The sequence below is a fragment of the Toxotes jaculatrix genome, chromosome 16 (genome assembly GCF_017976425.1).
Source record: "Toxotes jaculatrix isolate fToxJac2 chromosome 16, fToxJac2.pri, whole genome shotgun sequence".
Lineage (NCBI taxonomy): Eukaryota > Metazoa > Chordata > Actinopteri > Toxotidae > Toxotes > Toxotes jaculatrix.
Genome location: NC_054409.1, coordinates 23,552,635 through 23,578,073, shown reverse-complemented (window position 1 = coordinate 23,578,073; position 25,439 = coordinate 23,552,635). Strand labels below are relative to the sequence as shown.

The window sequence follows — 25,439 nt, the reverse complement described above, 5'->3', positions numbered from 1 at the left end:
GTAATTTTAGAGTCTCTGTGTCCCCGAGGCAGGAAGTGATTTTAATGACAAAAACTACATTTCACTTTGAAGTCTTTGCCTGTTTTTATCTTTTGATTTTTTATTGTTAAAGTTTCTGATTAGAGAAGAACATCTTCTGTCACATTATCTCAGTCTCAGTTTTCCATCAGTGAAACCAGGCATTAACATTTCTAACTATTATTCATGGTTGTACTTCTGTTGATTTATTTGTTCCTCATTGAAATGAATTTACGGGCCAATGAATCCTGGTTTCTGTCCGTCCAGGTCTGCGTAAAGTGATGGTCCGAGCCCACCGGCAGGCGTGGTGCTGGCAGGACGAGTGGTACGGGCTGACCATCGAGGACATCAGGCAGCTGGAGCTGGAGACCCAGCTGGCTTTAGCTAAGAAGATGGCCCAGTACAGCCTCAACGAGGAGGGGGGAACAGAGACCAACGGCTCCTCTGTCAGCCAGGACCAGGAGCCTGGGGCTGAGACCGCGGGACCGAATGCAGAGGCAGAGGGAGGAGGAGGGAAGCTGGGAGATTCGCTGGAGACACGAGGGGAGCTCACCAAGCAGTGGTCAACGTCCTCGAGATCCTCCAACAGGTCGTCTAAGAGAGGAGGTGAGGAGGACTTTCTGGTTTGTACCTGAGTCTTTTGCTTCTCACCTGATGCTAAGATTAATAATAATGATCTAATAATGATAAAGGAACAGGATCTTTCAAATCATATTAAATCTTACACCTACAGTTATGTGGTTTATTTTTTCCAGATTTTTAAAAATGTTTTTCTCATATCATAATCTTCAGGTAAGGTTCAGATGGGTTCAGATGTGTTTTCTGTTTGTTTGTTTGTTACCTGACCACCTGTGTTCTGTGTTTTGTTTGTGTGCAGGCAGTCCGTCTCATCAGAGCATCTCAGAGTGGAGGATGCAGAGCATCGCCCGGGACTCAGAGGACAGCACAGACGATGAGTTCTTCGATGCTCATGGTAAAATCATCTGTTTCTGTGTGATAAATCATAAACAGCTCAGAAGCCATTTTAAACATGCACCATCTGTATCATGTCACAGTTATAAATCATAGTCCTCCTGCTTCGCTCTGGCTTTACAGCGTCTACAGTATCTTGACTGATTCATTTTCTTGTATCACGTGACTCAGGTTGGCTCTGTGTGTTTGGGCTGTGGAGCAACTTCAGGTTTTCCTCCTTCATCCTTTGTCCTCATTTCTCCCCTTAGTTCTACAACATTTCATTCATTTGTGAGTGAATGCATTAAAACATCAAACAGTGAACGTATCAGAGGGTCAGATCTGCACAGGAGCGGTTATTAAAGTTAATAAGTTTTAAAGGTTATGAATTGGCTGAAGGCTGCTCTGCTCTCTGCGGCCTGGTTTGAGGTTTCACTGAGCACCTTCAGAACAGACGGGTCATAAACAGGAGTCGTCTTTGACTCCGGCCTGTGCTGTTGATGATGACTGATTGTTTGGAGCAGCGGAGACGTGTCTTATTGTCCCGATGGTTTCTGTGTATCGTGCAGAGGACTTCTCTGACAACGAGGAGATGTTTCCCAAGGAGATCACCAAGTGGAGCTCCAACGATCTGATGGACAAGATAGAAACAATAGAGATGGATGAAGCACAAGGTCGGTGACCCCCCCCCCCCCCCCACCTGTGTGTTTTTGACTGTTATTTGAAATAGAACATGATCACACCACATCCTGTACTCGGATCAAAGACATGTTGGAGCACAGGACTCACACTGACTGATGGATGAATCGTGTTTCCACAGAAACTCTGTATCAGGAGTCGGGCGGGGAGTTTGCCGTGATGAGTAACGAGGAGACGCAGATGGAGGTACAGCTTCTCCTCTGTTTTCTCATTTTCATTCGTGTCCCTCTCACACTGACACCCTCCATTAAAACGCTTGTGGATAATACTTCTTCTAAATTAGCTTTCAGTCGTCCCATTAGGATCGGCTCTCTGCTGCAGCAGTCAGCTGAGAATAAGATGAAACTTTTCTCAGTTTACACTCCGTGTGTGTGTGTGAGTGTGTGTAAATGCAGTTTTTTTGGGTGTGTGTTCTTGCTCTTTGTGTCTAGTTGCGTGTCTCGAGAAGGCAAGAACTTCAGTCCATCAGGTTTTCCAGAGAGGCAAATATGAGTGTCAGTGTTTTAGCCGTGAGAACGTGAAGAGGCTGTGTTTTAGTGCGTAATCCTTCTGAGAAAACAAAGTGGAATGACATTAGAAATGCTAGGAAAAGATAAAATGTAGTGTAGATGTAAAGGGCCCACGATTTGTGTGGTGGTCGTGACCAAGTTAAAGTCCAAACGAGTCCTTTAACTCGACGACATCTTTAATTTACTGCCTCTTAAATTTTAATGATTTCAGCAGCAGATGCTACAAAAACAAAGACTGGGATTCATTAAAGGAACAGTCCGCTGATTTTTTTTTTTTTTTATTGCAGGCAGCAAATCACATTTAAGAATCTGAAACTAGTTAATGTTTTTTCCGTCTCCTGTCGTCTTACTTGCAGGACTGTTCGTCCCAGCAGTGTCTCCAGCCGTCCAAAATTCACGTCCTCGTCCTGGTCCTGCATGGAGGGAACATTCTGGACACCGGCTCTGGTACAGCACCAACCTAATCCTGTAGCGCTGTTAAAAAAGTTCACACGTGCTAAAATCGATGTTAAATTCAAGCTCTGAAAGTAAAATCCCAAATAAACTGGCGGGTGTGATGGAGCGGAGACTGGGCCACTTCAAATTATAGATTAATTCATTGTTGAGGTATAAATATGAAGGTTTGTAAAATGAACATCAGGCGTCTTGTTTGTGCGCAGGTGAACAGAACAGCAAGCAGGGAGACGTCAACACGCTGAGCGGGGCCTTTGAGACCGTGATGAGGGTCCATTACCCTGCAGCGCTGGGCCGCATCGCCATCCGGATGGTCCCCTGTCCCGCTGTGTGTGTCGACGCGTTCTCGCTGGTCTCCAAGTGAGCGAGAGTCTTGAGTATTCAACAGTATTTAAATAATCTCCTGTAATGCATTCACACCCTGCTGCGCAGGCATTAAACACACCAACACGCTCGCAGGCGGCAGATGATAATAAAAATCCTCTCCGCTCTCCAGCCTGAGCCCCTACAGCTACGATGAAAGCTGCCTGTCCAGCAGTCAGGACCACATCCCGCTGGCTGCTCTGCCTCTGCTGGCCACCTCCGCGCCACAGTATCAGGACGCTGTAGCCACCGTCATCCTACGAGCCAATCAGGTTTACAGCGACTTCATCAAGTCTTTGGAAGGAGCGTCTTTTAATGGCCAGGTCAGTGTGACACCTGAAGCTGGAGGTGAACGGGATCCTTCTTCTTATTCTCTTATTAATGTGTGTGTGTGTGTGTGTGTGTGTGTGTGTGTGTGTGTGTGTGTGTGTGTGTGTGTTTGTAATGCAGGTGTGTGTTATCGGGGACTGTGTTGGGGGCATCCTGGGGTTTGACGCCCTGTGCAGCAGCTCTGTGACGGTGTCAGAGAGTCAGAACAGCAGCAGGAGAGGCAGCACCATCAGTGTGCAGGTATCAGTCTGTGTAACAGGAATAATGCTCATCATCACCTGTTATAACGAGCACGGCTAAAAACGTTTCACGTTCTGACTCCCGTCCTCTGTCCGTCTCTGTCTCTCAGGACGCAGACCTCCTCTCTCCAGGTATTGTCATAAACAGCGTGTCTCCTTCCTCGCCGTCCCTCGAAGGAAGCCGCCACCTCAGCCGCAGCAACATCGACATCCCCCGCTGCTCGGGCCCCGACGACCCCAAGAAACAGCTCCCACGCAAGCGTAGCGACTCCTCCACGTATGAGCTGGACACCATCAAACACCACCAGGCCTTCCTGTCCAGGTGAGACACAGAAATGGACACAAACGTCTCCCACAGATTTCAGCTGATGTACGCAGTGTTCATTTTGGCAGCTGGTTTTGATTTTTGTTCATTTTAGGGAAAAAAAAACTAAAGAAATACTTTTAAGACTTTTAATTTATTTTAAAATATTGTCAACAAAAATAATTTTTGTCATAGGTTTCATTAACACTGTGTAAATTTATTCTCTGGGAGCAGCCTTCACTCCAGCGTGCTCCACGGGGAGCCCGGATCACGGCGCTCCAGCAGCAGCACCATGTTGGAGGGAGGCTCCCTGGGAAAGTTTGAGTTCGAGGTGACGGACTTCTTCCTCTTCGGCTCTCCTCTGGGGCTGGTGCTTGCTCTGAGGAAGACTGTGGTGCCCTCGTTAGATGGTGAGCCAGGTTTTCTCCCCTTTTCGTTCAGCGCCCCTTTAGGTTTTCATGATGTGCTTCCTATATTTAATAAAGCTGTTGGTTTAAAAACTCTCTCTCTTTTCTGATTATTTCCTGAAGCGGTTGTTTGTAGCCACTGATGTTTCCTCCAGTGTGGGATAAATGTCTCCAGCTGCTCACACAGGCACGACTCTGACTGTGTCTTATGTCCTTTGGGTTTTAAAAGACAGAGGTTACTGACCTACAGCTGTTGGACTAACATCTGGGCCAGTTTCAGATTAGATATGATGACAGTTGTTCACAGAATGTTGGATATTTATTGTATGTTGTTCTTGTCTTTTTGTTTATCTTTAATTTCTCGGCCATCTATGGTAAATAAAATCAACACAACGTACACGATGAATAAAAACACGCAGCGTCTGACCGGCCGAACTCTCCCTGTGTTTCCTTCTCCTCTGCAGTGTCGGCTCTGCGTCCAGCCTGTCAGCAGGTTTACAACCTGTTCCATCCAGCCGACCCCTCGGCCTCGCGCCTCGAGCCTCTGCTGGACAAGAGGTTCCACCTGCTGCCTCCCTTTAGCGTCCCCCGCTACCAGCGCTTTCCTCTGGGCGATGGACACTCAGCTCTCCTGGGTGAGTCCATGCACACACACACACATCCTGACAGATTTCACAGCAACACTACCATTTCCACATTACAAAGGTCTGAGTCTTTATTGTTGACCTTGTGTCTCTTTCTTTAGTTGAGACAGTGCAGAGTAACCCTCAGCTTCTGATGGAGTCAGGTGGTGCAGCAGCCCAGCGCTGCCAGGAAAGCACCGTCAGCGAGACGTCCATCCCTGTGCCTGTCTTGAACTGGCAGACCTCGCAGCTCCACGCAGAGAGTGAGTTTCCGTTCGCTCACTCCTGTTGTTCTCTTCACCTCTTTTATCTTCCTCTCTTATTTTAAATGGGGAGTTCTGGCTAAAATGATCAGTTATTGCAGGTTTAACGTAAAACTGTTTCATTAACTCTGTCTCTGCAGCTGATGCTCTTCACTCACATACCTTTGTCGACGGCCAGTGTCCACTGTCCACGTCACCCGGTGTCCCTCACCTTCGCTGCAACCGCAGGGCCAGTGAGGCGAGCATAGCCAGCCAGGTGTCGGGCTTAGCCGACTCCTACACCGCCTCCAACATCGCCACGAGTAAGTTGACCTCTAACCTCCGGTGTCTTGATCCAAGTTTTGGTCGTCAGGCTGACTGTGTGAGTGTTGACCTTATCATTTCCTCTCAGCACACAAAGTGAGCCACAGTAACAGGCCCAGTCTGCTGTCCCACCTGGCTCTGCCCTACAATAAATTTGCCGCTCGGAGTCCGTCCCCTCGGTCGCGCAAGAAAATCCGTCAGGTGTTCCCGAGACCCAACGGCGTGGAGTCTGAGCTGAGCTCGGACATTAGCTCTGACATGACCTCTGACCTCACCGATGTCACGTCTGACATCACAGACATCAGCTCGGCCCCACCATCACCGGGGGTGCTGAAGAACATAGAGCAAGGTACCCTGGGAGCTGTAGTACGAGGACATGAGGGAAGGACGCTAGGCTCCATCCTCATTCCCTGAGCTTTTTCCTCCCTTCTCTGGATTAGTCCTTCTCAGTAGTCCTGTTTCCAGAACACACATGAGACCCGTGAACCTTCTTGTGTGACTTCTCCTCAGCTCAGTCTCATGAGAACCAAACTTCTCAGAGACTCTGAGATGTTGTGACTGTCTTTTAACTTCCTCCGGTTTCTGATCATCCTGATCGGTTCGGCTCTACACGAGCAGAACGTAGATCTGCAGTGGACAGAGATAGATCACGATATTCGATGCACTGATTCCCAAACTCACTCTGTCTCTCTTTTTTCCACCTTTTCCTTGTTACCTCCCTGCTGCAGTCGCTTCTCGGTGGTGGGGCAGTAAGAGGATGGACTACGCCCTGTACTGTCCTGATGCCCTGACAGCGTTTCCAACGGTGGCCCTGCCTCATCTCTTCCACGCGTCCTACTGGGAGTCTACAGACGTCGTCTCCTTCCTGCTCAGACAGGTGGAGCCTCGCTGTTCATTTTCTGATCTTGAATTGAAATGTGATCTTTAAATGGAAATGTGTTGCAGCTGTAGTCACTCAGGCGTTTAAAGTTGTTTCCAAAAGATACTTAACCGCCGAGGAGCTGTGGTTCTAGGGATCTGGGTCTGGATTGCCGTGAAATTGGGTGGGTAGTAATATTCCGTGGAGTCCTACTGATCTGTGGTGACCCTCTGACTTTTCCTCTCGCAGGTTGATAAATTTGACATGTCCAAACTGTCACCCTGCGGTTTGGTTGAGAATGAAACCTTGCCTGACTTTTCAGGTCGCCCAGCAGACTGAAATGTTCTGGGACTTTTATTTAAAAGTTTATTTTTCGTTCTAGGTGATGAGACATGAGAACTCCAGTATTTTGGAGCTGGACGGTAAAGAAGTGTCTGAATTCACTCCGTCCAAACCTCGAGAGAAGTGGCTCCGCAAGAGGACTCATGTTAAAATCAGAGTAAGGTGTCTCTGTGTTTTTTAGTGTTTTTAGTGATGATTAACACATTAACATTTTGATCAGCTTAGTGCTTCTCTTATCTCCATCTTGGAGCTGAACAGGAAAAAAAAAACATTTTAGACAATCAATAAACCCAAAACGGTAAAAATCAGGTTCTGATTTCCTGTTTCTTTCTCTTCTGCGTCAGAACGTGACAGCGAACCATCGTGTAAATGACGCCGTGTTCTCGGAGGACGGAGCCCAGATGGTGACGGGACGTTTCATGTACGGCCCTCTGGACATGGTCACCCTCACTGGAGAGAAGGTAACGACACGTTCGGCTGTGATGAACCGAAAAAAGACGAGTTATATAATCAGGGCACCATCTGTGTCATTAAGGTCATTCAGCAAAGTGTCGTGTTGAAAAGATCTTTGTGTTTTTTATTTATTTATTTTTTAATCTTGCAGATTGACATCCACATCATGACCCAGCCTCCCTCTGGAGAGTGGGTGTACTTTGACACTGAGATCACCAACAGCAGTGGACGTGTCTCTTATGTAATCCCTGAGAGCAAAAGGCTGGGAATCGGTGTGTATCCTGTTAAAATGGTGGTCAGGTATGTTAAGTCACTGTTGTTTCACATTTAAAAAGATGCTGTTTATTGTTATCAGTGAAAATGAAAATGGGGTTTTTATTTGACTTGAACGTCTTCTCCTTTCACCCTCGGCCGTTTCTCCTCCAGGGGTGACCACACGTTTGCAGACAGCTATCTGACTATTCTGCCGCGGGGAACAGAGTTTGTTGTGTTCAGTATCGATGGGTCATTTGCTGCCAGCGTGTCTATCATGGGCAGCGACCCCAAGGTTCGAGCTGGAGCTGTGGATGTGGTGAGGTAAGAATCAAAAGCTGCTCCGAACGTCTGTTCGGCCATAAAATACACCGTAGATACAAACTGTGTGAAAAGACGCTGTGTTTTACAGCCTCATATCTTTTGATTTTTTATGTTTTTTGTAAATAATTTCAGGCTGCACCTCTGCATGGAAGCTGCTGTAGAGATAAAGTTAGAATGAAGTGTTCCTCTGTTCATGCTGAGCTCCTGATCGCGTTTATCTGCAGGTACTGGCAGGACCTGGGTTATTTGATCGTGTATGTAACGGGTCGTCCCGACATGCAGAAGCAGCGCGTGGTGGCCTGGCTCTCTCAGCATAACTTTCCTCACGGCATCGTCTCCTTCTGCGACGGGCTGGTTCACGACCCGCTCCGACACAAGGCCAACTTCCTCAAATCCCTCATCAACGAGGTAAGGGCGGCAGGTGTGTGTGTGTGTGTGTGTGTTCGAGGCAGCGGTAGAATGAAACACTTGTCTCTGAAAGCTCACCCTTCCCTTTGATCAGGCCCACATGAGGATCTTTGCAGCCTACGGCTCCACCAAGGACATCTCAGTGTACACGTCTATTGGCCTGCCTCCGTTCCATATCTACATAGTGGGAAGACCCACAAAGAAAATGCAGCACCAGTGTCTGGTAAGGAACAAATCCTGTCAGCTTCCACCTGTCCGTGATCATTAAACCAAATCTGATTGATCATGTTTCTTGCAGTTCATCTCGGACGGATACGCCTCCCACCTGTCCCAGCTGGAGTACAACCAGAGGTCTCGTCCTGCCAAGTCCGCCAGTAACCGCATGGTCCTCCGCAAGGGCAGCTTTGGCCTGGGTGCAGCCGGAGGAGATTTCCTCCGTAAACGCAACCACATCTTTCGCACCATCTCCTCTCAGCAGCCCGGAGGAGCCGGGTCCAGCTCCCCCAGCCAGCCGGCCCGGACTGAGCGTACGCTGAGCCAGTGCGAGGTGGAGCGGGAACGAGGCGTCGCAGCAGCAACCCAGAGGAGTATGAGTATAGCTGCAGGGTGCTGGGGCCGCAGCGGGAGCACCAAGGAGGGCAGCGGGGGGTTACTCGGCCCTAAATAATTCGAAAAGGAGCTACGGCGTTAAAGGACCCGGCCTGAGCCACCATGATCTCTGGACGAGACAAAGGCTGGATGAAGAGAAGGAGCAGGAGGGAAGTGGATGGAGGGTTTGTACTTTAGAAATTAGAGACAGGTGATAGAGCATAAACAGCACACTTGATTGGATCAGAAGAGAATAGGGAAGGAGGGATAAAGAGAGATCTGTCCAGGAGGAGTGGACTAATCAGGCCGAGCGGGATCCAGCGAACAAAAGACAGTTCTGTAGCATGACTCTTTTACAGTAACACTTTTATAGGTTACATCACCAACTATTAAAAAATGGCAAGAAAGGATTAAGTGAAATATTGTAAGCCTTAAACTAATCTCGTGTAACGGGACGCCCTCCCCCTCCCCTTTCCAAACACACACGTATACAATACACTGTCCAAGCATTCGCACTCATGAGCTCAGGACAAACTGCAGCCAGATTCACCTTCAGACAGCCAAGCACGGGTTTAGGCCACGTCAGTTTGGCAGCCAATGACTTTCACCTCAGTTAGCTGAGCGACAGGCTTCACACACGCTGCCCAGCAACGACTGGCAATAAGAACGAAAAGAAAATCCTCACGGTGCAAAAAGAGAAAAGATGGATCACAGAGGAAGGAAGGAAGGAAGCCAGGAAGAGAAGATTAAATTCTTAAAGGATCAGGTCAAATTATAGAAAATATATTTTCCTTTTTACCTGTTGTGATATTTAGTCATTCAGACAGCTTTGGTTTTATTTGTCCACAATGTGAGATATTTGTCTCCGACGTTTCTGCCTCCACCTCAACACAGTTACGGAGAAAAATGATGATTATGATGAGGATGAATGTGAGCCCGGTGGTTGCTCTCACCTACGAGCTCTGTTTTGGTCTCCACCATCTCCTGATGGAGATGTCTGGTAAATGATGCTGATGAAGGTGAATCAAAACCTCAGTGAACTCTCCTCTGAGCTGAGAGGAGATGCAGATTCACCTGTTTTAGGTTTCTATTTTATTTATTTATTTATTTTAATTTTAGCACAAAGTTTGACATAAAAACAGAAAAATCATTCAGAAAGCAACAAAACGTATTGTTGTTTTTCCTCAATAGCCCCTGGAAGTCTGGGTTAGATGCTCACTGGGACTGTCTTTGCTGTGCTTATGTTCGCTATCTGTCAAACTAATGCCTCCTCCAGTCCTGAGAGGGGAATTGGTTGGGTACTCAGGCTGCCTTTTGACCTCATAATATCGATCACTGCAGCTTCAAATGTGTTTTTTCAGTGGGCACCACAAAAAAAATCCTTTTAACCTCTGTTGTATTGGGGTGGAAGCAGAGACTGATATTTCAGAGCCTGAGCACATAACAAGTGAAATGCACAGATAGATACCACAAGAGGTAAATGATAAAACGGATCCTTTAAACACGTGAGAGCTGGATTTGAAACCTTGAAATATCTTGTACCAGAGAGGAAAGAACTATTGTGTTGATCACTGATGTGCTGCTCCAGTTTTCATTCCACCGTGTATGAGACTCTGTAGTGTTATTCCCTCTCAGTGTGGCCTCTGGGCCGTCCAAGGCCTTAATATCCCACGAGACACTTACTCCACAGACGGAACAGGAAGCAGAAAAACAGGGCATGCAGCATTAAAGCAACAACTGAAACTGTGTACAGTCCACAGCAACAATCCCTTTATATATTCATCTGCTTGCAATACCTCTGATCCACCTGTTTGTGGAGCTCTGTTTCCCACATGTGCTGCTGCTGGTAGACACTCGCGCGGTGTTCCCCGGCTTTTTGCTCTTTTTGCTCGTACGATGTGGGACAGGATGGACCCGGTGTTTCTGCTGAGGAGCCTGATTCGCCTCAGGCTGGATGCTCGGTGGGGGGCGGAGGCAGGATTTCCACTTACACAGACCCGTGAGTCCTTCGCTGTTTGTACCACGTGGACCGAAGAACGGGCCGGAAGTGATTGACCATGAATGTTGAAAAGGCGGGATTGATCCTCTCTGGGGGTGAATGTGGAGGTGGAGAGAAAATCACCGGTGTCCTCAAACAATATGTTGTTGCTTCTGTCTTCTGACGGGTATATTTTGGTTCAGGGGGGTCGTCGAAGAAGAAGAAGAAGAAGAAGAAGCCACCTCACGTCTTCAATCCAAAAACACAAGCTGTGCACAAAATAGGCCGATTTTCCACCCATGCCACCCTCGCTTATTAAAGGAAAGGTTTTTCAAGTCTGTCCTAACACAACAATCAGCTGCACATACAGGATGTACACTGATCGCTCATCCTGTTCATACTGGTTCATACGTTTACTGTCCAGTATCAGTGGCTGAGTATCTTTTGGAAACCAGTTAAGAGAGCAGCCTCTCTGATGCAGCGTTAGCGTCAGTGAAAACAGAGCTTTTCAAATCACACACACTTTTTTTCATCAGTACTGTGGTTTGTGTTTGTTGTTGTTGGTCGGCTCAGTTATTAGTGCTAGGATTCAGTGCTCCACTCTGCTAACTTTAGTCTCTGGGTGATGGTGGATGAAGTTTTGACAAAATACTTTAATTAAATCCCAGATTTGCTGAAACGCTTCCTTTCTTTGAAGATAACTCGAAGATATCTGTGTGTGTTTTGTCATTAAACACAAAAAGCAAAAGCAGATTTTTTGGAATCTGTGAATAAATTCAGAATCATAAAAGAAACCTTTTTTTTCTCACAGACTGAAGCCGGAGCTTCATGTTTGCTTCAGATAAACGTTTGAACACATTTCCACAGAGAGACGAATGTAGCCCGTGTCCCCCATCACTTCGCTGCCAGTGTGAACAGCAGGAGTGATCACAGCAGGCGAAACCTGTTTCAGTGATCAAACAGGCACTCGACGGGTGTTTTAAGACAGACTTGAAAAACTGAGAACCTACCCTTTAAACCCACCAAAGCTTTCAGAGTATTCATTTTACTCTGCTGTCGTTTTATGCTCAGCTTCCACACTGCACACGAGCGTGTCCACTCTGTGTGTGTGATCAGCAATGTCTTCAACCCACCACAAAAGCCAAAATCATTCTCTAATACTGTAGTTAATCAACTGTGTAACCTCGTTGTTTTTTGCACTAGTTTACAGTGGAAATATACTGTAGTTACCATCTCATGTCGCTACATCTGAACACCTCTGTAGTGCATGACACTTTTTATTTATTTCAGGGTATACTGTTTGTGCGGGTACGCACACGTCTGTACATTTTGTCAGGATTTGAAAATAATGTAAATTAAATGTGCCAAACAGTAGAGAACAGAGAAGTATTTAGGGGTTTTCAAACTCTGACACTGAGACAACTCCCCCAGCGGCCCCCTGTCCAATTATTGTCCTGTTATTATTCTTTATCTTACTTCTGTTTAGTAGATAATCATGCTCCATGTTTTGAAACTACAGTTCCCATAATGCTTTGGGGAATGTAACCTTTTAAAGGACTGGTGGTCATGTGGTCAGTGATTCGTGCTGTGGGCCCTGTTTTGTTTTTTTTAGCCTATATTTGTTTGCATTTTGAAAAGTTGGCACCATTAAAAGTATGCCGAATTAGTTATTAGCAGTTGCTGTTTGCAGTGTTTCCACGGCTGTCGGGACAAATGGCACTGGATTACTCTGAAACTGAAGAAAAGATAAAAACGTGAAACTTCGCAAGCTAATTCTGGAGTTAAAAAGGAGCGTCTCCCCCCCGTGATTTCTAAGCGGGCATATGGACGTTTGTTCGCGATGGACACCGAAGATAATGATGTCCCCAGAAACTGTAAGTCACGATGAATCAGAAAATGTGTGTATTATGTCTGTGCGTTCAGATTTGCCAGAGATATGGGTCAGAGAAGGGGGGCGGTTTTTGACGCTAATTGCGACAGTCCAGCCCTCATCAGGCTTTTTAACTACTTTAATGAAACCACCACGTTTGGGCCAAAATCCTGGGTCACACCGTGAACCTGTCAAACACAGTGCATTTGTCTCATGTCTGTTTGAAAACCCCCTGATTCAGACTGTATCCAAGCTTTTCTTATAGCATGAAGAGGAGGTGAACATGTGCTGAGAGCGTTTGGATTTGGGGTTTTAGTGAAAAATGGATTGAACAGAAAAATGAATCTGTCTTAGAAGCTGTTACCTGAGGACGGTGGTGGAGTGAGTTTCTGGAACCATGGAAAATAAGCTGTTTTGCAGATGGACCTTTGCATTGTGTTTCTGTTGTGTTGTGGGTGGAAGGTTTTTGGATACAAACGCATTGTTTCCCGTTGGCAGTTTAGCTGCTGAGTTGAATGTCTCCCCACATGGATCCTGAGTCTGCTCCGGAGCCATGGATGTGTCAGTGTACATAATGTAAAGATGTATATGTAGGACCTATATGGTTGAGAGCTATTTATTTACCTAAAGATCATGATGTTACTATGGAAATTTCAGGTGAAATATATTTGAAATATGTAGCATTTTATTTTATTTTGTTTTATTTTTAGGCTATGGACCAACACAGGAAGGCTTTTATTTTTACCAGTGCAATATTATTGCTCCAGTCACAGCCAGGCAAAATAACCACTATCACAGCAGGGGCACAATCTACACCAACACAAGCTACAGGCACTTTCACAGTCTGAAGTCACACACACCACATGCAGTTGTGTTTCACACCTCGTGAAAACTATTTGTATTCGAGCTACTGTTGACCTCTGCTGTCTCTTTACAACAACTGCTGAGCGTTTTATAGGACTTCCTGTACCTGTTTTTCAAACTGGAGTATTTTACAGAACCTTTGAAATATAACTCGGGGCTGGTTTTTCAGTCAGTGGATGCATGAAAAAGTTAAACCCCCATAACGAAGCAGCTCTATTTAACAAGCTGTTGCATGTCATCCAGTCAGATTGGAACTAATTAACCTTCATGTTTAACAGTAATAAACCAGTTATGTTGTCCACTACGTCCTCACTGTTTAATGAAATATATATATATATAAAATTCTGCTGGTTATATTTGAGATTAATGCAATTATTGCCACTTTTGGATAAAAAGTAATGGAGACCTAGATGTTTATCTGCAGCACAGTTTGACCTCCACAGTCCAGTGTTAGTTTTAGTTATTGACACCTTAGAACAAAACATTTTGGTATCACTTTATAACAAACCTTGATTAATGACATTTATGACCTCAGTCTTAATAATAACTATAAAAAGCCCATGAAGTGTTTTAAACACCGTCCAAAGGTGTTTTTCACAACCTGGCAACCCAGAAGTTGTTATTGATGGTTAGTAAATTATTTATTAACCATATTTATTGGTGAATACTATAGAACAGTAGGTCTGACAAGTATTAAGGTGTCAAAATATATGGTGGCAATAATTCAGCTAAATTTTGGATATATACAGTGTTTGAAATTAGAATTACATACTCAAGTATTTCAGTAAAACTTGATTTTAATCCCATTATTTAGGATTTTTAAGCAACATGCAAACACTTCATGAATAGTTTTAACACTAACAGAAATAATAAGGATCCTGTTTTAATATATTTATTTATAAGAGCTTCCTACAGTATAAAACATCAGTAATTTAATAATAAACAGTTAATTAATACTTAATAACATAACCTGGTTACAATCAGACATGTATGCTTATACACCAGTTACAGCAGCGTCAGGATGGGGTTATAGTTTTTGATAAATACATTGAATAGTTCTTATAAACAGTTTTTGAAGTGTTTATTTGCGGCTTATAAATGCTAAATAAGGGGGCTGCTGTATACAGATGGTCAAAACCCATATTTACATGTTGCTAACAGTGTTATCCTTTTACTCATGACAAACATTGTTTAAAGCACCGTGTGTAATTAAGTAACAACACCAGTATCAGACTCATTTCTCTAAGTGACTCTGACTCACATGTTGTTTTCAGACGTCAGATACAGTAGGTACTGATGTCTCCGAGTTCATACAGTTTGTGTCAGAAGCTTGACCTCTGACCCCGGCGCTCTCTACCATTGTCTGTACTGTGGAATAAAAACCAATTGGACGGTGACTCGACACGAGTACGTGTGTTTTTATTGGCTCAGTGCTCGGTTCATATTTTTGTTCTCTACAGTTATTGGATGGATGGTTAGCCTGTAACCTGTACAGTGGTTAGCCTGTAGCCTTGTAGCCTATAGCATGTACAGTGGTTAGCCTGTAGCCTTGTAGCCTGTAACCTGTACAGTGGTTAGCCTGTAGCCATGTAGCCTGTAGCTAGTAGCATGTTCAGAGGTTAGCCTGTAGCCATGTAGCCTGTAGCTAGTAGCATGTTCAGTGGTTAGCCTGTAGCCTTGTAGCCTGTAACCTGTACAGTGGTTAGCCTGTAGCTAGTAGCATGTTCAGTGGTTAGCCTGTAGCCTTGTAGTCTGTAGCTGCAGCGTCGCCGGTTTAAGGTCGGCATCACACAAATTTGTCATTTTATTTGTGTTGATTTTCCTCTTAAACACAAACAGGTGCATATGTCTTGAAGAAACAGGACAATGAAAAAGTTCAGCAAACTTTAACACAACCAATTGTTTTTATTTATCATATAAAATGCAGTAAAAAGAAAAAAACCTACCGGATTCTCTAACTGCTGTAATGTGATTGTGAGCAGATCAAAGTGTTTATTAATGTATTTAACAACTGTAACTCTGCAGTTTAAACATAATGAATGCTAACTGGGTGAAACAGCTGAAATAATATAAACTACATCTGCACAGAAGGTAGAATTAATTACAAGAACTATACATTAATAAACACTTAAAAATGTCCTTACAGCTACATCACAGTGTATTATAAAGCAATTATTTAGTGTATATAATACTAATAAGTGCTAAACTTTGAGACAGTGTTATCTGTTTGCACTGAACATGGCTCGAAGCTTCTATCACAACTTAAACATTTTAAAATTACATTTTTAAAGAATAAATAAAAACAAGTGCAGCAACAAGAAGTAGCATTTCTTTATTATGGCAAATGGAAAAAAACACTGTTTCTGTAAATGTCTGAAACACTCTGAAAACTGCTGCTTTTCTCTTTGATTATAGTGCCCTCATTAGGTCGATTAATGTAATGTATGGTTAATTTTCAGTTTCGGGTTTTCTCTCAGTCAAACCTTTGTTACATACAGTATCAACACAAACACACAGTGGCTCATTTCACGCACAAACTCGACCTGCTCACCCCTGAGCTGAAACAAGGGGAGGAACAGGAAGAGAGTCTCCAGATATTGCACAAAATGGCAACCGCTGTTTATAAAACTGGCCGTGGTGAGGATAAGCTATGATTGACTCTATAAAAATTCATTTAAAACAAGTAATTATTCACCTTTTTTTTTTGTTTGTTTGTTTGTTTAAATGTTTGAACGTATCACATACAGAGAGCAGATACACGTCACAGGAGGATGGAGAGCAGAGGCGTCCGCTCTTTGGTTTTACAGGTGGACGGATGGATGATGGGAAGCGATGGCAGCCTGCACAGCAAAGAGGTTTGAATGGAAACCAAACACACAGAGACAGTAAGTCATAAAATCACAGCCGAGCTCCTCAAAGACAGGTCGTCCCCTTTCTCAGGACAAGTCAATATTTCTCATGTATTTTACGGGCGTCTATAGCGCTCGAGGCCTCTTGGGGGTTATTTGTTGGCTCGCCTGCTCCTCCTCCTGCAGTGCACAACGGAACGACTTGACTTTATCTGAAAGAAAAGAGAAAATCACAGCACAGGCTGAAACGTCAAGAAAGAAAAACCTAAGAGGCTTTACGGCCTCTGAAGACGCTTTCAGACATGAAACACATCATGTCGGATTTTAATATGTTTTATTTGTTGTTTTACGGGAGCTGACACACTCAGTTTTATGTTTTATTTTTTAATGCGGGCTGTAATAACTTAAACCTTAAAATGTTTTACTCTGATACAAAGTGCTGCAGTGGATGTTGACAGTGAATGACAGCATGTCGAGTTTAATTCCGATCAGCTGTGCAATGTGAAGTGTTTTCCGGGATATTCACTGAACTTACAGGGAGAGAGAGATGTTGGTCACATTATTATTTCTCTTTTCTCGTGTGCACGAGACGCAGACTGAGATAATGACTTTAATAAAATGATCTTTAGAAAGCAGCAGTTTGTATTTCTCACTCTCCCTCGTTCTGCTGCAGCCTTCACGTTAATCCGACAGTTGTTCAGATCAGAGGTCAGATTAAGGCTTAACATTTGGTGACTGTCTTTACCTCTCAGCTCGGTGAGAATGTCTATCTTCTGGTCCAGGATCTGTTCGAGCTGAGTGGCATAGGACTCGACGTCGTAGTCCACCTCCTCCGTCATTTCCAGAAGCACCTTCTCATCTTCCAGCCAGCGGATCGACTCCTGTAAGGGACACGCTGTGGTTCAGCTTCGTCTGTGAGGTTTAAGCTTTACAACTGAAGACAAGTGAAGACTGATGAAGAGAATGCATGCATAAACATCTGCCTTCACTGATCTGTGAGCAGATGTGGATTAAGGATGCACAGATCTGACTGAATCTGAATTTGGATTAAGATGATCCTCAGTTAAGTTCTATTCCCACTTGAAACCCATAATCTGCTGAGGTTTAAACCTGATGTATGAATGTATGAGATACAGAAACACAGTTTTAACCAGGCTGGAGTTTCTCTCTTTATTTCTTTTTCTCATCTATCATTTATTTAATCATTTATCATTTCCAGATTAATAATAATTGTGAGCTCACCTACTCTGTCTGTTTTCTTATGTTGAATATTTCCACATCCTTGGAATTCACTCTCATTACGTTTGTGTTTCACAAAACCAAAATCAACCTGTTACACTAACATTATTCAGCTAACATTAATATTATATCCCTTTGCAGTGTTTAACTTTAGTTACTAAAAGGTTATAGGCAGTAAGATTCAGTCCTTGCTGGCTGAGCCTGAGCTGAGCCTGATAGTTCTTTGACTGTTTGCAGACTCCCTGACCCCCCTGAAGACTCCACTGTACCTGGAACACCGCCCTGTGATCCTCCAGAACCTGCTCCTCCATCTCCACCAGCTGAGAGACGGCTTCATGGAAGGTGAAGAGCTGCGGGGAAACCTCTTCCTCCTGAGAACATCACGACCGTGCTTTACACCAGTGACGCTGTGACCCGAGGGCCTGCAGCACTAACAACACTACAGTGTTCAGCTGATTTGATGAGCTCTGCTGCAGCCTCGTGCAAACTGTCTGCAGGTTCACCAAGTTAAATTTAAGACTTTTAATTTCCTTTTTAATGCCACAGAGAAATGATCATACTGCCCAAAGTATGAACGTATGATGGAAAACACAAGCTTCCAGTGCTTCTCAGCAGGATATAAAAATGACTGATTTAATTAAATTAACACACCTGGGCCGGGCAGACTGCAGAAAATGGGTGGATGGATTGTCAGTTAAAAATGATTAATTCGTTTAAGTTTAATAGAGCTCTCTAAGAATCGACTGTTTCTAACTTCCTCTGAAGTTTTTTTTTTTTTTGTCTAAAAACTTCTGCAGCCTTCAGTCGTCCCCGGGAATTGTGGGAATTGTTGTTCCTTAAAGAGCTCTAAGAAAAACCTCTATAACTCTGTGATTACAGCAGGTAAGACCTTGTTGAAATGTGTGATGTGAGTTTTGTTGTGCGACAGATGTGAACCTGTCCTTCCTGAGTGAATCTGTGTGCGTCTTACATTCTGTTCACAGAGCAGCTTCAGATCGTCCCTCTGTGGAGAGCTCCCGACTCCCCACTGAGCCTCCAGCACCTCCAGCTGGTTGACGTGTCCTCCCTGACGGCTCTCCATGGCGGCCGCGGGGTCCACTGTGAGCTCCTTCACCCTGACAACACATCAGTGCTGCTGGTTAACCCAGAAATAAGAACTGACGAACCGCTGCTGACGAGCGGCAGTGGTTACGTAGCTGCATGCGCATGCTGCTTTATCAAGAACAGAAACATTTGGAGCATCAGTGCGGAGATGAAGAAACTGATGAACATGCAGATTTTTAGGGAAATGAAGCCTGAAAAAAATAAACAAAGGTGAACTATAGATGAAAAATTAACAAGCAAACAAGCAAGTTATTCCTTCTGCTAACACTGGGATCGAGTGACGTAACAGCTTGGACCAAAGTGCATCATCACCGGTGATACACAGCCTTAATACTGTGTCTCAGTCAGGAGTTTGAAAGCCCTCAGGCCTTCGGCTGCCATCATTAAAAATCCACTTCACTTTTTATGACAGTAAGAACGACTCTAAAGGACTCAGTCACGTCTGAGTCGACAGGAGGCAACAAAAAGTGGTTATGAATGGATGAATGCGGGTGAACATCAAAATGCCAGTATGATGGTAACTTATTGTGAAGGGAACTGCGGAGGGAGGGAAGTGACGGGAGATGATGTAAAGTGATCGTACTCATAAGTAGGGGAGAGCTCAGAGCGACCCCCTCCACCCCCGGTCTGGGAGAAGGGAATGTCTGAGGGACTAATCCCAAACTCCTTTACCCTGGAAACATGGTGGGAGAGAGAGAAGAAGAGAAGAGGAGACGGGATAGGACAGCGATGAAAGACATACTCAGAGCTTTTACTCAACTAAAAGTAGCAAAAAGTAAAAGTCAAGTACCTCAAACCTGTACTAAAGTGTACTAACAATGTGATTTGTTATTTTTCATTTAAACTAAAGCTGCATTTCTCAATATTTTTATATTAAAATTGGATCACATGACGATACGAAAGCTGAAAGTTGTTGCTCCTAATGACAAACGCTCAGAGAATTAGAATTTTAAAAGATGTCTTCGTGTTCAGAGGACTGTGTTTTACCTGTTGGCGTATCTCAGCGTGTTCAGGGTGTTTTCACAGGACGCCATTCCGGGAGAGATGGTCGCAATCTGTGCCGGGAGACATCAGATCCATATTCATCAACACATCACCCTGCTCTGTTCAGTGCTGTAATATTTTCAGTGGTGCTTCTGCCCACAGAACATACAGCGACACACGTGCTGATTTTCTTACCATGCATGTTCTGGAGTTTTCTCCGATGAAGGAGTCTCTCAGCACTTGGGTCAACTTGCTGGCTCTAAAAGGAGTGTGTGGTTTGTTCCGGCCCAGGGCTCGAATACACTCCTGCACAAAGACAGGAGCATCATCATCATCATCATCATCATCATCACAGAACATGAGCGTTTTGAGACTGAATAAACATAAATGTCTCCGGGCAGTATGGAGAACAGTTCAGCCTCTGCAGCAAAGACACTGATGCACAGGATATTTTAAGCACTGAGGAGGAGACCTTGAGCGCCAGCAGGCTCTTGTTGATCTCGGCTCCTTCGAGGCGAGTCTGACGGTCGGCGCTGGACGTGTCTGCTCCTCTCTCATTCCCCGCCAGGTCAATAAGGGAAAACTTTCCGTGCATCTTCCCCCGTCGACGCAGGATGATCTGAAACACGGCGTGGCTCCGAGAGGAGTGAGCGTTCGCTGAGGTCTGGCCCGAAGTCCTGAAGGAGACGCAGAAAAACATTTTTATTTCTAACATGAATTCAGGTGCCGTCAAACTGCTGCACTCGTTTCTGTTTTATTCAAACGACGATCATCTCCTGTGTTTACCTGCAGCTGTTTCCCACTTCGATGAGTTTGAGGACGTCCTCTGTGCATTTCACCTCCCTCTCCTGCAGCCCCACCACCTGGACCTGCTGCTTCCCGTCCTCCAGCACCCGTAGCTTGGCTTTGCGGTTTAGTAGGTCAAACACCTTTGAATGCAGGCACAGCAGGTTTATGTTCAGCTTGTAAATGATAAATAATGGAGGTTAAGTGTTGCCTACACAAACTCAATCCACTGTCTGAATACACTGATTACTCATCACGTTGAAAGACACTTGCCTTCCCACTGTAAATCTCAAAAAACGTGGCAAAGACTTGAAGATCCAGCTTCTTGTAATTTGGCTTCTTTAACATGAGAAAAACATCTCTGGCTGCACAGGGAGAGAAACACAGACACTGACACTGAGTCAAGTCAAAAACAGTAACCAGCAGTGAAGACAGAGGTGAAGAGGGACACTAACCGGACAGTGCATAGATCCCTTTGGAGCAGTCCTGGTTCTTTCCTGAAAAGTCGCCTCCCATCGTCTGAAAAGGAGATAAGAGTTACAACAGGAAAAGTGCACTGAAAACATAAACTCTTCTGAAGTTAAATTCAAAGCACTCACGTGTGTTTTCCCACTTCCTGTTTGTCCGTATGCGAAGCAGGTCGCCATCCCCCTCTCGAAAATGGTCTCCACCAGCGGCTGAGCCGTGAACCTGCGAGCGGAGGAGCACTTTTCTTTAGCAACAGGATTTCTGCTCAGGGTGCCGGAGTGAGGAAAAACACGTTACCTGTAAACCATTTCATTGGTGGAGTTCTCATCGAAGGCGTAGTCGAATCGGAAAGTTTGGTTCTCCAAGTAGCGGGTCAGGTCGACTTTCTGCTTGGGCTCATGGACCATTACCACGTCCCTGCTGGGGATGGTGATCACATCCAGATCCTTTGTTGATAACTCTAAACAGACAAAGATGAATATACAGGAGTTTAGTAGTTTTTCTGATTCTGTAAGCGAAGACAGAGCAGCTCTGTGCGAACGCACCTTTGGTATAAAGCTACTCTCACCTTTTTTATTCAGGGGGCGTGCACGCACACATACACATATCCTGTGCTCCTCGATCTGAAACATGACAAAGGCAGAGTTTAATTATTGTTTATATTCTTGTAAAGCTTTGAGTCCTTTCACAGGACATGCGGGCTGCTCATGTACTGAGAGTAATGCTACAGACGATAGGAAGACGCCTCAGCACATTTTATTTCCCCTCGTGAAGCTTTGAGGATGGAAAAATCAACTTATTCCACGAGGACAGTTTCATATAGCTTCATTGAAGCTATATGTTGTTTACGTTTAGTGAAATATTCAAACCCTATATGTTTTTTATGGCGTCTTCTTCCATCAAATGGAAATATTATGAACATTATTTTATTCTGACGTATATGGAAACTTCTGGATCGCATCTAAAATTTAAAATAAGGTTATTTTGGTCTCAACAACAAGATTATAATGACTAGTGTGGTCTAAGAAGTCAAAACACAACCAAAGGCTAAGTCGAAGTTAATGATGACAAACTTCACAACAACAAATTACCAGAAGCAGATGTCCTCACATGTAATTAATTATCAGACAGACCTACCAGGTCATTAGTGGTTAAAGGCCTGTAGTCCAGACTGGCTCTGAAGTCTCTGATCATGCACATGATTTCATAGTTTGGTAAATTGACATCAACCTCCTGCGATGGAACAGAAAACCCAAGTGTCAGATGAAATGAAATATACTTCCAAAAAGCCGACAGGTTGTGCATTTTGTATTTTTTACGTATGTATACAGGCACAGCGGAGGAAGATGCACACCTGCCGATCTAGTTCCAGCTAAATCTAACGGTCCAATACGAGAGTCCTGCAGTAAAACGTCCACTCATGAAGGTTATAATGTTTTAGAGATGATCGCACAGTTGAATCAGCTCCTCTTCAAAACAGCAAAACTGAACATTACAACCTTCATGAAGGAGGATTTATAACAGGACTGCATTATTTTTAGCAGCCTAAATAACAAGCTGCCTGGGTGTTTGTGTTTCTTTGCTCCTCACCTGTGCTCTCTTCTCTCTCAGCTCTTGCTGCTGAAGTCGTCTCTTCTCTCGTTTCTCCTGCAGTTTCTCCACTTCCTTCACGCAGTTGGATTTTCTCCGTGCTGGAGAGGAAGGAGCAGAACAGCCTAAATAATCCAACCAAAATAATCTACTGACAAAGTAAGTTTTTAAAAACACATCACGAATATTTAGTTTCATTTTTTTTTTTAAAAAGGCTGGCCTCTGTAGTTTTTAGCAAACGTTTCTTGAACAGGAGGAAAATGTGTATTAGTCGGGGACTATTTTTAGCGGCGGACTGTCATGCTTTGAATGTTCTCTCTGATTTTATTTCCACAGTAGCGTACATTTATGCTAATTCCAACGGCCACAGCAGAAAACTAAAACAAGTGCTGTAGTATGAGTCGAAATCCAGGAGCCAAAGCCAGTGAGACGCTGTGAAAGAGCCTTTGAGGCCCTGACGCTCACAGCTGTGCGGGAGCATGACATCACTGGCTCTGGCCTGGAGACATGCTCAGAGAAGACAAACCGATGCATGTCACGCGTTACATGTGTTACCGTTCTGCTGCTGTATCAGGGCCTGGCTGAGCGCAGGCTGGGGAGCGATGGAGGGCGGAGGTTGCTCTGCGGCTTGGCTGTGCTGGCTGGGACGGGCCCGGGTGGTTCCCACTGCTGCAGCTGAGGAGCACACAGTCCAAGATAATCACTCATTGATGCAAGTTAAAGGGTCAGTTCACCCAAATTATTAAGCAAACAAACTATATTTTTCCACATACCCCTACTGGTATCTATCCATGCAGATAGTTTGGGTTTTAGTTAGAGCTGCAATGATCAATTAATTGAGTAGTTGACGGAATAATTTTATTATAATAATATGTTATTGTTTTCTTAGTCCTCTGTGACGAGTGTTTACAGAGAGATCTGCGAATTGGAAAGTTCAGCATATGTGTGGACAATAAACCTGAACCTTTTATTAAATGTTTAACAAAGCCTAATAAAGGACAGGAAGTGTATTATTAAAACAACATAGTCCCATTAACCATACAGATCAACTGCCACAGCTGTTGACCCATAATTGGAAAAAATAGGCAAAGCAAAGAAACAAAAAAACAAATAAAACCTTATGTTTCTATCATGTTTGTTTATTTTGAGTAAGCACAGGCCTAAACAACAGTTACAAAGCTATGTGGTGCTTTAAAAACACTGTATTTCAGATTTAGATTGTGGATCAGTGAGTTTCTAGCTGTCTGCACATTTAAATCAAACATACCTCTGTTCTCCCGTGGAGCATTCTCAGCCTTAGGTATTGCTGTAATCCTCCTGGTCTGAGAATGAAAAAAAACAAACAAACAGAATTTGCACAAATTTAATTTTGTGATCCAAAAAGCACAAATCAAAACACAGAACAAAAATACACACCCCAAACATACTGAACAAATTATTCTGGTCATGAATAATAATTAATGAAGATGTAATGAATAAGAAAAGGGATTGATAACTGACAGTTGCTGGTGACGAGCAGACCTTGGGGACTTTGCTGGTTTTGGCGACATTAGAGGGAGGAAGAGGAGCCTCAGGACTCTGTGGTATCTCCTCGTCAGGAGCGACGTCTGGATTCAGGGCGAAGATGCTCTCCAGGTCGATCTGAGGCAGAGACGAGGGACAGACATGGAGTTAAGACACTGATAAAAGTGTGATATCTACAGACCAGCGATGTGTTTAAACCAAACAATCTTTACTTACTTGATTTTCACATATGTATGTGTGGAATGGATGAACGCTTATAAATATTTGCTATTCTAAGTTCATTTAATTGGGTTTTGGTGCCACACAAACAAATCTCCTGACATTTTGAACTGACTAAATAAAATTAAATGGCAGAAAGTGCAGATGGTACCTCTTTCCCTTTGGTGTCCCCGTTCTCGATCCACTCCACTGTCACACTCTCATTGTCTTCATGCAGTGATGTGACCATCGCCTGGTGTATTCGTCCTACAGTGGGAGTTACACAGAGAGGATGTAAAGAGACGTTTGGCCTGCTCAGCATCAGCACCTATAGGTTATATACTGTAAACTGCCTGAGCCTTAAATCACATTCAATGAGTCGTGAACCAAAGACACTGATTATCTCAGACTCTGAATATCATTTGGATTTTTTTTTCATGCAGGGGGGAAAAAAATGATGTCAATGCCTCATGTCCCCAGTCACAGTTTTAACTCTAAAATAAGATGCTAATGGGTGTGGCTCATGAAGGAAGATGATAAGACTTTCCCCTGCCATTCACCATGTGTGCCACGCAGCTTCATCAGCTGCATTTTAATGGCTGTTACTCTGATTCTTGGCAGCATTAAAGTCAGTCATTAAAAATCACACATCTGCGGCAGAAAATCTGCTGTAATACAGAGTTTTTCTGTGGCAACGAGATGAGATGCAGGCAGAAGGGAGAGGCCCCCATGCATGCATGCAACCAGCCATCCATCCATCCATCCGTCCGCCCGTGATTCACAGGCCACTGCTGGATGATGCAGTGCAGGTCGGTGCATGCATCTCATCCACTCCCTGGAGCCATGATGCAGAGGAGAGAGGAAACACAGCGAAGCAGGGCAGGTGTCATTCCTGGCTCATGTCACGGCCGGACATCCGCACAGGTGGACGGACCCGCCCGGATGGCAGCCCGGTGTGTGTTTTTGACTGACAGACGACACCAGCATGGCAATTTAAAACAAAAACACACCATTCTTGGCGGTTTAAAGGCTGTAACCCTTCACTCTCTGTTTTTTTTTTTCTTCTCTCCACACGATAACCCAGTGTAGCATCTGGCTAGCTAGCAGAAACACCCCGCTGCGGTTAGCTCCCCTCATCCGGACCAGCCGGATGGAGAGCGGTGTCTGTGTGTGTGTGTGAACCTACCGTCGCTCCGTTTGATCTCCACGTAAATACCCACGAAGATCTTCCCGAAAATCCCGGCCATCGTGTGTGTGTGTGTGTGTGTGTGTGTATGAGTGAGTGTATGTATGTATG

At 44.4% G+C, this 25,439-nt stretch overlaps 2 protein-coding genes across 3 annotated transcripts in view; one reads left to right on the top strand and one right to left on the bottom strand.

Annotated features, from left to right (window-relative positions):
- Positions 1-17,132, top strand: part of LOC121195311 (membrane-associated phosphatidylinositol transfer protein 2-like) — a 24,311-nt gene extending 7,179 nt beyond the window's left edge. The window contains exons 5-28 of one of the 2 annotated variants that reach the window (XM_041058712.1): positions 286-624; positions 896-991; positions 1,539-1,643; positions 1,790-1,854; positions 2,534-2,624; positions 2,837-2,990; positions 3,127-3,316; positions 3,444-3,563; positions 3,673-3,884; positions 4,101-4,276; positions 4,738-4,908; positions 5,019-5,159; positions 5,300-5,461; positions 5,551-5,811; positions 6,191-6,339; positions 6,704-6,820; positions 7,008-7,124; positions 7,268-7,416; positions 7,543-7,692; positions 7,917-8,100; positions 8,195-8,323; positions 8,399-12,540; positions 16,148-16,285; positions 17,032-17,132. In XM_041058712.1, the coding sequence (XP_040914646.1) occupies positions 286-624; positions 896-991; positions 1,539-1,643; positions 1,790-1,854; positions 2,534-2,624; positions 2,837-2,990; positions 3,127-3,316; positions 3,444-3,563; positions 3,673-3,884; positions 4,101-4,276; positions 4,738-4,908; positions 5,019-5,159; positions 5,300-5,461; positions 5,551-5,811; positions 6,191-6,339; positions 6,704-6,820; positions 7,008-7,124; positions 7,268-7,416; positions 7,543-7,692; positions 7,917-8,100; positions 8,195-8,323; positions 8,399-8,767 (3,647 nt within the window). In that variant the 3' untranslated portion in view covers positions 8,768-12,540; positions 16,148-16,285; positions 17,032-17,132. Of the gene's footprint in view, positions 1-285; positions 625-895; positions 992-1,538; positions 1,644-1,789; positions 1,855-2,533; positions 2,625-2,836; positions 2,991-3,126; positions 3,317-3,443; positions 3,564-3,672; positions 3,885-4,100; positions 4,277-4,737; positions 4,909-5,018; positions 5,160-5,299; positions 5,462-5,550; positions 5,812-6,190; positions 6,340-6,703; positions 6,821-7,007; positions 7,125-7,267; positions 7,417-7,542; positions 7,693-7,916; positions 8,101-8,194; positions 8,324-8,398; positions 14,008-16,147; positions 16,286-17,031 lie in introns of those variants that run through there. The other variant, XM_041058711.1, reaches the window with a different exon arrangement.
- On the bottom strand, positions 16,357-25,439 carry LOC121195136 (kinesin-like protein KIF2A). The gene is made up of 20 exons (XM_041058396.1): positions 25,329-25,439; positions 24,315-24,409; positions 23,942-24,061; positions 23,688-23,742; positions 22,976-23,086; positions 22,421-22,521; positions 21,968-22,063; positions 21,399-21,453; positions 21,128-21,290; positions 20,962-21,052; positions 20,818-20,881; positions 20,636-20,727; positions 20,363-20,505; positions 20,049-20,253; positions 19,772-19,882; positions 19,580-19,647; positions 18,459-18,603; positions 17,758-17,859; positions 16,995-17,130; positions 16,357-16,461 (listed from the first exon to the last, which is right to left on the bottom strand). Exons 1-20 carry the CDS (start codon positions 25,387-25,389, stop codon positions 16,376-16,378), a joined length of 2,100 nt encoding a protein of 699 aa, XP_040914330.1. The 5' UTR covers positions 25,390-25,439; the 3' UTR covers positions 16,357-16,375.